The sequence below is a fragment of the Hordeum vulgare genome, chromosome 4H (genome assembly GCF_904849725.1).
Source record: "Hordeum vulgare subsp. vulgare chromosome 4H, MorexV3_pseudomolecules_assembly, whole genome shotgun sequence".
Classification (NCBI taxonomy): Eukaryota; Viridiplantae; Streptophyta; class Magnoliopsida; order Poales; family Poaceae; genus Hordeum; species Hordeum vulgare.
The window spans coordinates 563631263-563642805 of NC_058521.1; the positions used below are offsets into that span (position 1 = coordinate 563631263).

Here is an 11543-nt window from a genome sequence, read left to right on the forward strand (position 1 = left end):
TCCTACCGCCCCTTATGGGAAAAGTATCAGGAAACATTGGATGAAACTCAAAATAGGACATTACACACGTTGGGTTGATCGTGTGTTTGAATCACAAGTTAACATAGAGATAGATCAAACAAAGACAAACATCGTTGGACGGTCGAAGGACCGGGACAGGACATGTGTGGGGTAACGGGCAGTGGACAACCCGAAGACACCATCGACACACAGGTGCAGGCATGTGCGAGCAAGCGGCAGCGCATGAACATGTGCGGCAACGTTCAAACATCTGCCTACCAAGTTTGGGATTCGGCGCTTACAACAATGGTCCTGAATCCTGATGGTTCCTTCAAGGTGCTGGCGTGGAACCACAATGTGATCAGACCAAAACAATACTAACACAACATGAAATAAGACATCTATTAACAGCGTGTGCTCAGGAACACAAGAAAAGGGCTATGAGATATTACTGCTGTGGTGTTGGCTATCCACCCTCATAAAGAAAAATCGTGCGAGAAGAAACATGAGAGATATCAAACCACAACAAGATTTTGAGGAGCAGCCTCGATGGTCGGAAGTAAGGTCATCTTATGCATTTCTTGTTTCTCTGGCTGCGGAGCTCGCAAGACCCTACACTGCAAGGTAAAAGAACACAAGCATGCATATTCTCTTAAAACCTACTCCGTGAATTGATAGGACAAGAATATGTTGTACAGAAACATAACAAGGTATTTACCTTTTTGTGTTGCCAATTAGCCGGGATGCATGTAGGACTGCAATCTGTGGTCAACAATCATGAACATAACGAGATTTGCCGCTGAGCTCAATGTCCATGCATTGCCCACTGTTCCACTTCTGCACAGGTGCAGAAGGCCGCATCTCTAGCTTTAGCGTGCGAGCCCGGTAGCCGGTGTGCGGACACAGTAGCAGTGACACAGCCGCCTTGTGGGTGGCTCTTCATAGGACGGCAGCCATCCATAATCCCATTTCCATTAGCATTGGCTACATCTTTGCATGAAAAGGAAAATCATTTCCTCCTATTATCCTTCATGGGGAATTGACTGGATGAAATGATTTTCGATAAAATAGGTTGTTCATATCCTTCAGTCTTCCTATCAGTACTGCTTAAATTGCTTATCACAGACCACTGCATCTCAAAGTTGGGTACGTGTCCTGCTTGCTGCATGTCATGCAAAAGTCCTGCGGCTTCCGGTGTGTTGTTACACCTACGGTAGTTATCAAAAACTGTCCTATACATGCCAAACGATGGTGCAGAACCAAAGGTCTTTAGCATTTCCAAAATCTTCTTCGCATCACTGGTTCTTCCCATAGCACAAAGGCCACGCATGAGCACATCACAGGAGACCTCACTTGGTTTTAAGTTTTCCAACTGCATCTCAGCAAGAAAATCAAGCGCCCGATCAAATTCTTTCAATATACACAACCTGTATATGACAGAGCTGTAACTATCTTCACTTGGAAGTCTACCAGTCTTTAACATTGTATTTATCAGATAAACAGACATATCCACGTCTCCCTGTTTGCAGAATTCCTTGATTAGAACATCGAAACTGATGTAAGATACAATAAGTGCACTTCTGCTCAGGTTGTTCAGACATGATTTTGCTTCAGAATATCTTCCAAATGAAAGGAGAGCTGAAATGAGAGTCAACTCAATGACTAAACCATGCTTCCATCCACTGCCCTCAATCAGATGAAATAATTGCAGTGCTTTCTCGAGGTTCCCTGACATGCAATAGTGACTCAATACTATTCTGAGACTACGGTTGCTTGGTGTTAATCCCTGAGCAATGCAAGCATCAAGCATAGTAACTGAACGATCGGTATCTCCAGACTTGTGAAACCCATAAACAAGGAAATCATATGTTGTTTTGTCTGGAGAAATACCGTTACCTTCCATATCCTTCAACAAATCATGAACCTGCAAAATTCTTCTTCTCTTGAAAAGACAGAATAACAGAATGTTGTATAAAATCAGATCTGTTGACTTGTCACGGTCTTGGATCAGCTCCTTAAGGCATAATGCACTAGAAAACTGACTCTGCTCACACATTGTGCGGACAAGAAAGCGGTAGCTAGAAATAGAAATGCTAGCATGTATCTTTAGCACGATACAAAGAACTGCATCTACTTTTCTCCGATTTTTTAGACAATAATACGACTGAAGGATGGAATTCAGCAATTTTCCACTTAATCTCTTCCCTAAAGTGGATGCTTGAGCAACTGAAATTGCCTGGCTTACTTTTCCTGTATGCAGTAATTCGTTCACAATGCAGCTGCAAGCTGGGACATCAGAGCATTCTGTTTTCAGCATAGACTGTACCAAGTCCTTGCATCGTTCTGCATCAAACCATGCTAGTGAAGAGAATGCAAATTGGTGGGTAAACACTTCTGATACAATGTTTTTGTTAAGGCAGATGTCATACAGTCCAATCGATTCGACAGTCTTCTGCTCCTTTAGGAAGCCCTCTGCCACATTAATAATCAGTGAACGGCCCACATCCACACCCTTTTCTAGGAGCACCTCCAGCATCGCACATCCAACATTAGTGTAACCTGTCCTGCATAACTCTTTGAGAAGTGCACCATATGCACTTAAAAACAAATTCGGATAGCAGTTGAGGAGCACGCTTATAAGCTGCAAGGCTTCCTCCATTACTCCCCATTTGCACAAGTGACTGATGAGGGGCACCACGTCCTTCTTGTCAGGAGACCAACTAAACTTTGTTGCAACATTCCAACACTCCCAAAACCCTGCGATGTTCCTTTCTGTACAGAAGCCTATAAGCAAATAAGTATATGTATCTTGATTAACTGGCAAGCCTCTTCTGTACAACCTGTTCAAAACTAATCTTGCACGAGCTGACAGCTCATTCTTACTCAGCACTCGGACGACTAAATTTAGAGTTTGAGCATCCAATTTATCGAATGTATATGGCATTTCCTCCATAAGGTCAATAACATCTATGACACGCGCAGGGCTTGCGCACAAGGACTTGATTAGTTCTGAACAGCTAGCTGCTGAAATATAATGTCCCCATTGAAAAGCTTCATCTTTCAGCAGAAGAGCACTTGCAACATTGCCTTGCTGACACGCACTGACTATCTTCGCGTTAATATCTAGGTAAAGAGCATTATCAAGAATCTGTACCAACGAAATCTCAAACCTTTTAGAGTCAGTGTCCAAATACAGGCCATTGCCTACTGAATCAAAAAACTCAGCTTTTGGGAAGCCATTGGCGTTATCTCTCTTCACCTTCACTCCTAAGTGGTCTAGCCCCAGGAAGGATAAGGCCTTAGAGAGCACACAATTTCCAGATGGAAGATCATTTACACCATTAGTCTCCATAGTTCTCAAGATATGTTCTATATCATCAAACTGCCTATACTTGCAATATCCTGCCAGAAGTATCCTGTATGTTAAAAGTTCTGGCATTATTTTTCTTTCAATCATGTCTTCAAGGATATATTTTGCATGTCTGTACAATCCCTCTGTGAAAACACCACCTATAATAGCATTATAAGCACAAACTTTAGGTTCAATATGTCTAGAAAAGCACTCAGATAAATAGAGGAATGCAGCTTTGAGTTTCATTTCTCTACAGCTATGGCATATGAAAATGCCAAAGGTTGTAGCATCTGGGGCAAATCCTAAGGACTCTAATCTTTGCAAGACAAACCATGCCTCGTCAGTACCAAGATTTGTGCACAAAGACGCAAGCATTCGATTGCAAAGACGCAGCTCAGGTAAATACCTCCACTCTTCCAAGAAATTCATCATATCACCAATGTCCTTCTTCTTGCAAAATTCTTTTGCTACAGTTGACAATGATCCCTTGCTTATTTCAATGTTCAAGCTCTTTAGCTGCCGAATTATACGAATAGCCTGTAAGAATTTGTCTCCCTTGACTAAAGCATTGACGACAAAATCAAGAATATATCCTTCTGTGCAAGAGCCTAATCCAACTTCAAGCATGTCCACATATACTCTTAATACTAACTCATCTTTTCTCTTTCCGACCAGACGATTTAGAAGTACTTGATAGCATGAGGCTGAAGGAATCAAACACTTGGACCTTGCACGATCAAAAAGTGCCACTGATTTGTCAAGGTGGCCAGCTTCTGAATACATCTGGGTAATCTGACTGAATAGTCTACTCGCATCGGTCAGAGCCCTGTTGTCATCCAGCAAGAGAAGCAATGATTCAGCTTGGCTGAGCATATGAGCATCTGCAAGTATTGACACCATGATGTCATTAGACCTTGGAAGATGCTGGAAGTCCTTGCTCTGCCACGAAGCCCGCCTGTACAAATTCCACAGAAATCTTGCGTTCCTAACTTCTGCTGCACCTTGTCCGAAACCGATCAAAATGTCAAGAAAATCCTCAGGCTTCAACCACGAAGCACGCCAGAACCTGCGGAGGGTCTCCGGTGAGAGCCAGAGACCAAGCTTAAGTACATCCCGCAAGCTGCAATTCCCTTCAAAGGTGTCCCTTCCACTGTCAAAAATAAAAGAGCACTTGGACATAACCAATTTCCCAATGCCAGGGCCCAGTTTTGGTGCCAAACGGACATCTGCCTCGCACTTATCCCCAATTCCGAGCTCGGCACAAAATCCGGCTTCCTCTGAAGCTCCGGCAACGGCTGAATTGCAGAGAGAGGTGCCTTCTCCCTTCCCCAATGTGACCCCTTTGTTGGAGTTCAGCTCCGGAACATTATTGGCATAACATCGGTGTCCAATCTTGGGCTCTCTCCTTAAATTCGAGCTGGGAGTGGTTGAAAATAAAATAAAATTAGTGTCAAGCAGGAACAGCAGTGCCGTTCTCGAGCCAAGAAGCTCTGTCTCTCACGCACCTTGGTCGACGACGCCTTAGATGGATTGCTCGGCGCAACTGCCACGCCTTCCACATGTGACTCCACCCTGTACCTCGCGCGCGGTTGGGGCCGCCGCATCGCTCACCCGCCGAGGCTGGTGGGCGGCCTCATCAGCGCGCCGCCTTCCTCCTCTTCCCGTATTCTCCGGAGACGGACCGCGGCAGCGGCGGCTGTACGATTGGGCGTGCTGGTGAAGACGGCGCCGCGAGGTCGCCACGCGCAAGGAGTGGCGGAAGAGGGGGGGCGCCGGAAGAAGAGCGCTGGGGGAGGGGGAGACGGCGGAGGCGCGCGGTGATCCCACCCGCCGAAGATGGCCGGGGAGTTGGGCAGTGGAGCCGCTGGGCCTGGCGCAGGAGGTGGTCGGGCTGCTCCCGGATAACAAGGCCCAACAACAACGCCAACGAAGCCCAATTCAAAACCAACCCGGAGGCGCGCCACCATCCTATCCACAACATATTACAAATCGCTTCGGAATCTTCCGACGAGCGTCGCCCATCATGATGAAACCACTAGTTAGCGAATACATCTTTCAATAATTATTTTCATCTTTACAGGTTGCGATAAGTGGCGCATTGCATGCCTGTCATTTGTCGCAACCTGGAAGTTTTTCCTTTTTTCGTAGATCCGTATTTTTAAAATGTTTTATCTCTTAAACCGTGTATTCAAATCTCGAACCGTTTTCACAATTGACTTTCACGCGTCAAGATCTTCAAAACTAGATCACATGTTGATAGATTTTAACGAACTTTTTTTCACAAAAAAAACCGGGACGAAAAACCGTGTCTCATGAGATAGAAGAAAAAACAGAAAACGTGTTTCCCCCTTTCCGAGAGGCACGGGTCGTGTCTCTCACGAAGGCAAAACCGTGTCTTTCGCGGAAGCAAAACCGTGACTCTCGCAAAAAAACAGAAAACACGTTTTTCCCTTTTCAGCACAGGCACACGCGAAGGCAAAACCGTGTCTTTCGCGGAAGCAAAACCGTGCCTCTTGCAAAAAAAAGAGGCATGGGCGTGCCTCTCGCGAAGGCAAAACCGTGCCTCTCGCAAAAAAAACAGAAAACGCGTTTTTTTCGTTTCCGAGAGGCACGGCCGTGCCTCTCGTGGAAGCAAAACCGTGCCTCTCGTAAAAAACAGAAAACATGTTTTTTTGCGTAAAATACACGTTTTTTCGCGACCGTCCAAAAGTTACGAAAGACCGACAAAAAACCATAACAACAACTTTTTTGGAAAAAACCACTCAAAAAAGACGAAAACGCGTGTGAAAAAAATCCGAAGGAAACGCTCAAAGCGTGACATGTGGCGGCGGTTGGAAACGGCCAAGTGGCGGCGCGCGGGAGAGATCGCTGGGAGGCTCGTGAGGGAGCGCTCGCTAACTAGTTGCTCTCCTACCATGGACACGAAGACGAAGGGATTCTTCCCCGCCTACTCTTTCCAGCCCCACGCCGTTAATGAGGCGCCCCGCTACCCTAGCTTGGTTCTCCTCGACAGCAAGGTCTGCTTCGTGGACAACGAGAACGACACCATCGTCGAAGCATAGTCGATCACCGGCCGAACCGTGAAGGTCACCTTCTGCCTCGCGGATCCGTCCGTCGTCTCCCACTTCTGCGTGAACTACCCCGGGTTCAAGGGCGAGGACTACGTCGTTGAGCCCCAGGTTCTATCCTCCGACAAGGACCTTGTCCTCCTAGGCTTTGCCTTCGCCGCCAGCTTCCACAGCAACGTCAAGACCGTGATCACGCCGAGTACTTTGTCTACAAGGCTGGTCATAGCAGGCCGTCGCTCACACCTATCCCGCCCATTCCTCCAAGCATGGGGAACTCATGGTATGTCGGCATCGTGTCGTGCAACAATGAGGAGGGATTTCTCCTCGATCAGCTCACCTGCAAGACTACCCTTTCAGACTATGACATCACCTTCTGTTCGTCCCATACTGCCACGTGGACCACCAGGACACTGCAGGTGCACGCCCCGGTTAGCCGGTTCGGCGCAAAGGACATGTTCATTGCACCTCACAAGGTGATCGTTGATACGTCTTTATTGTATCTATAATTTTTGATTATTCCATGTTGTTATATTATTATCCTAGGATATTTTTTGGGATCATAATTCATCAATTTATATTATTTTTAGCACTAAACTATTAACTCAGTGCCCAGTGTTAATTGTTATTTTCTACGTGTTTTTTGATTTTTCAAGTTTTCGGTTCCAAATGAAGTCCAATTGCCATAAACTTTTTTATGGTTTTTTCTGGACCAAAAGAAGACCTGGAAATCTTGGGAGGAGACCTGAAGCCACATTGGGGCCCACAAGGCAACAGAGTGCGGCCGAGGGGGTGTGTCGCGCCCTGATGCCTTGGTGCTCCCCTGTGGCCCCTCTAGCTTCGTTCTCTGGCCTATAAATTCACAAATAATCCAGAAACCCTAAAGATATACGCCAAACACTTTTTACGTCTCCGCGAGTCTCTATTCCATGGCGATCCCATCTGGAGCTCCGTTCCGGCACCCTGTCAGAAGGGGGGGTCGATCATGGAGGGCCTCTTAATCAACCTCGGTGCCCTCATGATGATGTGTGAGTAGTTCACCATAAACCTACAGGTCCATACTTATTATCTAGATGCCTATCTCTCTCTTGATCTTCAATACAATGATCATCGCATCTTTCCTTTGATCTATCTGATGTAATTCTTTTGTATGATGTGTTTGTCGGGGTCCCATGAATTGTGGATTTATGTTCAGATTATTCATGAAAAATATTTGAGTCTTCTCTGACTTTGATGGTTCTTATCTGCATGATCATCATAGCTTCATAATTCTCTCCGATCTATTGAATTCATTTGGCCAAGTAGTTTGATATTTCTTCAGTGAGAGGGGTGCATTGTAGTGGGTTCAACCTGGCGAGTTTCTATATCGCAGTGACAGAAGGGGACAAATTGTGTCTTTGTGTTGCTGCCACCAAGGATAAAACGATGGGGTCCATTCATATTGGTTGAGTTTATTTGTCTACATCATGTCATTGTTATCCAAGCATTACTCTGTTTTACTTAATACTCTAGATGCATGATGGATAGGGGTCGATGGGTGGAGTAATAATAGTAGGTACAGGTAGAAGTCGCACTATTTTCTTATGGACGTGATGCCTATATACACATGATCATTTGTGGGGACCCCGACTGGTGAGTCGAGATCGCCGTGCCCAGTGATCCCAAGGATCAATGCTAACTGAACATAGATACTGAATAATAGAGTCTTACATCCAAATACCGAATATTACATCACATGACCGAAGGGTCAGGTTCACAAACAGGGCCTAAGGCCAAATAAAGCGGGTACAACAGGTAGCGGAAACTCATAAGGGCTAAGCGGGTGCCCATGCCATCAAGCCTACACCGACACGCATTCTGACTTGGAAGCGTCCTAGATCGCAGGTCCGTCTCCGAAGACGTACTCGTCGCCAAACTCCGGTCCTTCCTTGTCTGGTCAATAATATAACCAGTGGCAAGCCAATGAGTACTTTTGAATGTACTCGCAAACTGCCCATGATATGAACAATAAAAATGATGGACAACAATATCATGCATTTCTTGTATAACTCATCTGGGTGGAATGATCATGAATATGCATCAACTAAAGAATTACTCTTGAAGAACATGCTACAGATATCAACATATCTGCTAAGGGTTGAACCATCTGGGTTCACCCTATATGCCAAGTCATCGGACTTGTCATAACCTCAATGTATCAGCTGAGGGCTAAACCATCCGGGTTTACCCTATATGCCAAGTCACCGAACTTGGTCATATCATCATCTTTATGACAACACCTTTTCAACACCACACACACACACACACTTGGTTTATGCGGAAATATCAGGACGTAGTTTAAGCAGGATTACCCAACTGTCCTTGACCGTGGACACGGCTATTCAAATAGTTTACACTCTGCACAGGTAGTACGCTGGACCCACGAGAAACGGGAAACTTGCGTGTCATCCACGACTCGCGGTATATCACATATACCCGAGGTAAGTACCCGATCATCATCTTTCCCCTGGCGATACTAGACAAAGAGGTCCACTCGATTGGTACCCAGCCCACATGTTGTACGTCTTACGAGCACCGACTCTGGACAGTATCAACCATGCAGGGACCAACTGTGTGCCTGGAACTCATAATAATGGCATAGTCGTCCTACCTGGCACGACCCCATCACGAGAGTAACGACAATCACTCCCGCCACTAGTAATGTGGCTCTTGGCTAGCACCGACCAGAGTAATCAACAAAGCCTCGTCCCATAAAGGGGTATCGTGGTCGTACTGGTAAGGTTGGGACGGTCGACACATCATAAATCTAATCCCCTTTCCGAAACCATACACACACAAAAATACCGGTGCATCACTTCACCAAAAGTGATCACCAACTCTTCATCACCCTCGGGCATTAGTGGCACCCGACGGGGTTTTCATAAACTCTTTGATTTAACTCATCATCATGCTCATGATAATATGCTCTATCTTTACTTGTCAACATGGTATTAGCGTGACCCTCAAGGGGTAGGGTCAAGCTCAATGCAATGATCTTACTCTACTAGTCAACATGACAGTAGCATGATCCTCATAGATGGTAGGGTCAAGCTCATCATGTTTGTGCTCTGAGGAGCCATATGCATAACATCACTATCATGCAAGTGCTTCGAAGAAGCCTTCGGTACCATCACACCAATGATGAACCGACACTGTGCTCACATGCAACGGAAAAGTACTTGCTATTCTAACATGCATCAATGTATGTGCTCAAGTCATGGTCAAAGGGTTGCTTGCCTTTGTCAGCTAAGTATCCTGGGTCTTCGAGGTCTTCCGCTCCGAATCCTTCGTCACTCGGTAATTCTATCGTCGAGAATAGAATAAATAAGAAATAGCTCACACAAAAACAGATCACAAACCACTTTTAAAAATGTTGCAAGTCTTGGTAAAAATCAGGTTGTTACTTTGAAAATATCTACTCTTTGTTTTTACTAGCAAAGCATTTTTAGTAATTACAAAACAGAAGCAAATTATTGTTTTTAATGCCTTTATATTGTTATAAAACAGATTCTGTTTTTGAAAAATATCAACAATGGCAGAATCAAATACTACTCATTTTTAGAAAAATATCAGTGGAAGAATCATATTTTTCCACTGGATAGTTATTTTTCCAAAAATCATTTAGTCTCAGGTTTTTAAAAATAAAAGAAAAGGCCAAAGCCTGGCCTGGGAATCAGGCCGGCCCAGCCAGCCAGCAGGCTGCCAGGCGCGCGCGCGCCAGGTTTGAACCTGACGTGCGGGCCCCTGGAGTCAGCGGCAGTGGCTGCGCGCAGGGCAGCTCCAGGACGCCGACAGGTGGAGCCCACCTATCGGGTTCTTCCCCTACCTCCAGCCAGAGAGGAGGAGACGAACGTCGGCGAGGCTACCGTCGTCCATGGGCCTAGCTAAGGGCAGGAATGGATTCAACATGCCTCCGCCTACCTGTAGGTTGTCGGAACAACGCCGGAGAGGCTAGGAGTCGCGGGCGACGAGGTGGCTGTGGCGGAGGAGTTTCAGGAGGTGGTTGAACTAGTATCTAGGGGCACGGAAAAGCTCGGGGCTGTTGGGGGAAAGGTTCCTGGTGTCGAGGGGAGTGTTCTGGTGGGTCGAGGGTCGCAGGAGCCGGTGTGTAACCGGAGATCGACTGGAGCTCCGAGGCGGAGGGGCCTCGGTCGATCTCGAGTACCGGGGCTCTGTGAGCTCGATTGGGTGGCTAGGGGGGAGCTAGTGGTCGTGCAGAGGCTATTGGAGGGGTGCTGAGGTGCCGGGAGGCCTATTTATAGGCTAGCGACAGTGAGGCGAACTCGGTGCGCCGGTGACTCACCGTGGCGCGCGTGCGTGCACAGTGAGGGGCTGGCTGCGAAACCACGGTCTCCGGACGTGGTTTAGGACGCTCTGAAGCATCGTCCGCAGAGAGAGAGAGAGAGCGTGGGGTCGAGCTGCAGCGTCCGTGCATGCTCGGCCGAGTCGGGTGCGTGCGGGGGAGGAGGGTCCCTGGTGGCTGCTTTACACTGAGAGGTTGTCGGGGGAGGTCTTGGACACTTCGGGCGAGGTTGGAACCGGCCGGGAGCGTCGTCCCCTTCTCGGTTGTTCTCTGTAGCGCGTCCAGAGTGCAGTTTTCGCATGCCACGGCATGCTGGCGCGCTCTGGGGCACTTCAGACGTGTCCCTCATCTCCTGGGTGTTGCTCGGAGTGTATCTAGCCGTTGTGTGCTAGTGAGAGCACTGGCTGGTCAACGGGAACATGGTTTAGTAGTGCTGCCAGTCCAGATCTGTGGCACAAATTGGAGTTTTTATCACTTGTGCTTTGAACTGGGGAGGGGCCAGTTGACTGGGTGTTTAGGTTGGTCTGTGGCACTAATACAACAAGTTTGAGGCTCTGACATGGGGTAAAATAGTGGCTAGGTGGGTTTTTACCTTGCTGTCAGAAGGTGTTCGACAGTGGTTTGGGGTGCTTCCACTCTACCACTGGAACTGCCACTTAACAGGTTAGGTCTTGGGGTTAAAGTAGAGGCTTCCACCAAATTTGAGCTCCATTGCACAAGTTTAGCTGTGTAAACTTGAAAATGCATGGTAGTGGCCAGATCTGTCTTCTCCAAAGGGAGTGTG

At 46.9% G+C, this 11543-nt stretch overlaps 1 protein-coding gene across 1 annotated transcript; it reads right to left on the reverse strand.

Annotated features, from left to right (window-relative positions):
* Window positions 1-224: 224 nt before the first annotated feature.
* LOC123449547 (pentatricopeptide repeat-containing protein At5g15280, mitochondrial) lies at window positions 225-5212 on the reverse strand. The gene is made up of 3 exons (XM_045126802.1): window positions 4858-5212; window positions 719-4769; window positions 225-617 (listed from the first exon to the last, which is right to left on the reverse strand). Exons 1-2 carry the CDS (start codon window positions 4911-4913, stop codon window positions 1010-1012), a joined length of 3816 nt encoding a protein of 1271 aa, XP_044982737.1. The 5' UTR covers window positions 4914-5212; the 3' UTR covers window positions 225-617; window positions 719-1009.
* Between the last annotated feature and the right edge of the window lie 6331 nt (window positions 5213-11543).

Excerpts from the sequence above, each read along its gene's own strand:
- LOC123449547 (XM_045126802.1), bottom strand. The coding sequence starts at position 4,913 with ATGTGGAAGGCGTGGCAGTTGCGCCGAGCAATCCATCTAAGGCGTCGT. Across the intron at positions 4,770-4,857 it reads CTAAGGCGTCGTCGACCAAG|CTCGAATTTAAGGAGAGAGC; the intron begins GTGCGTGAGAGA and ends AACCACTCCCAG.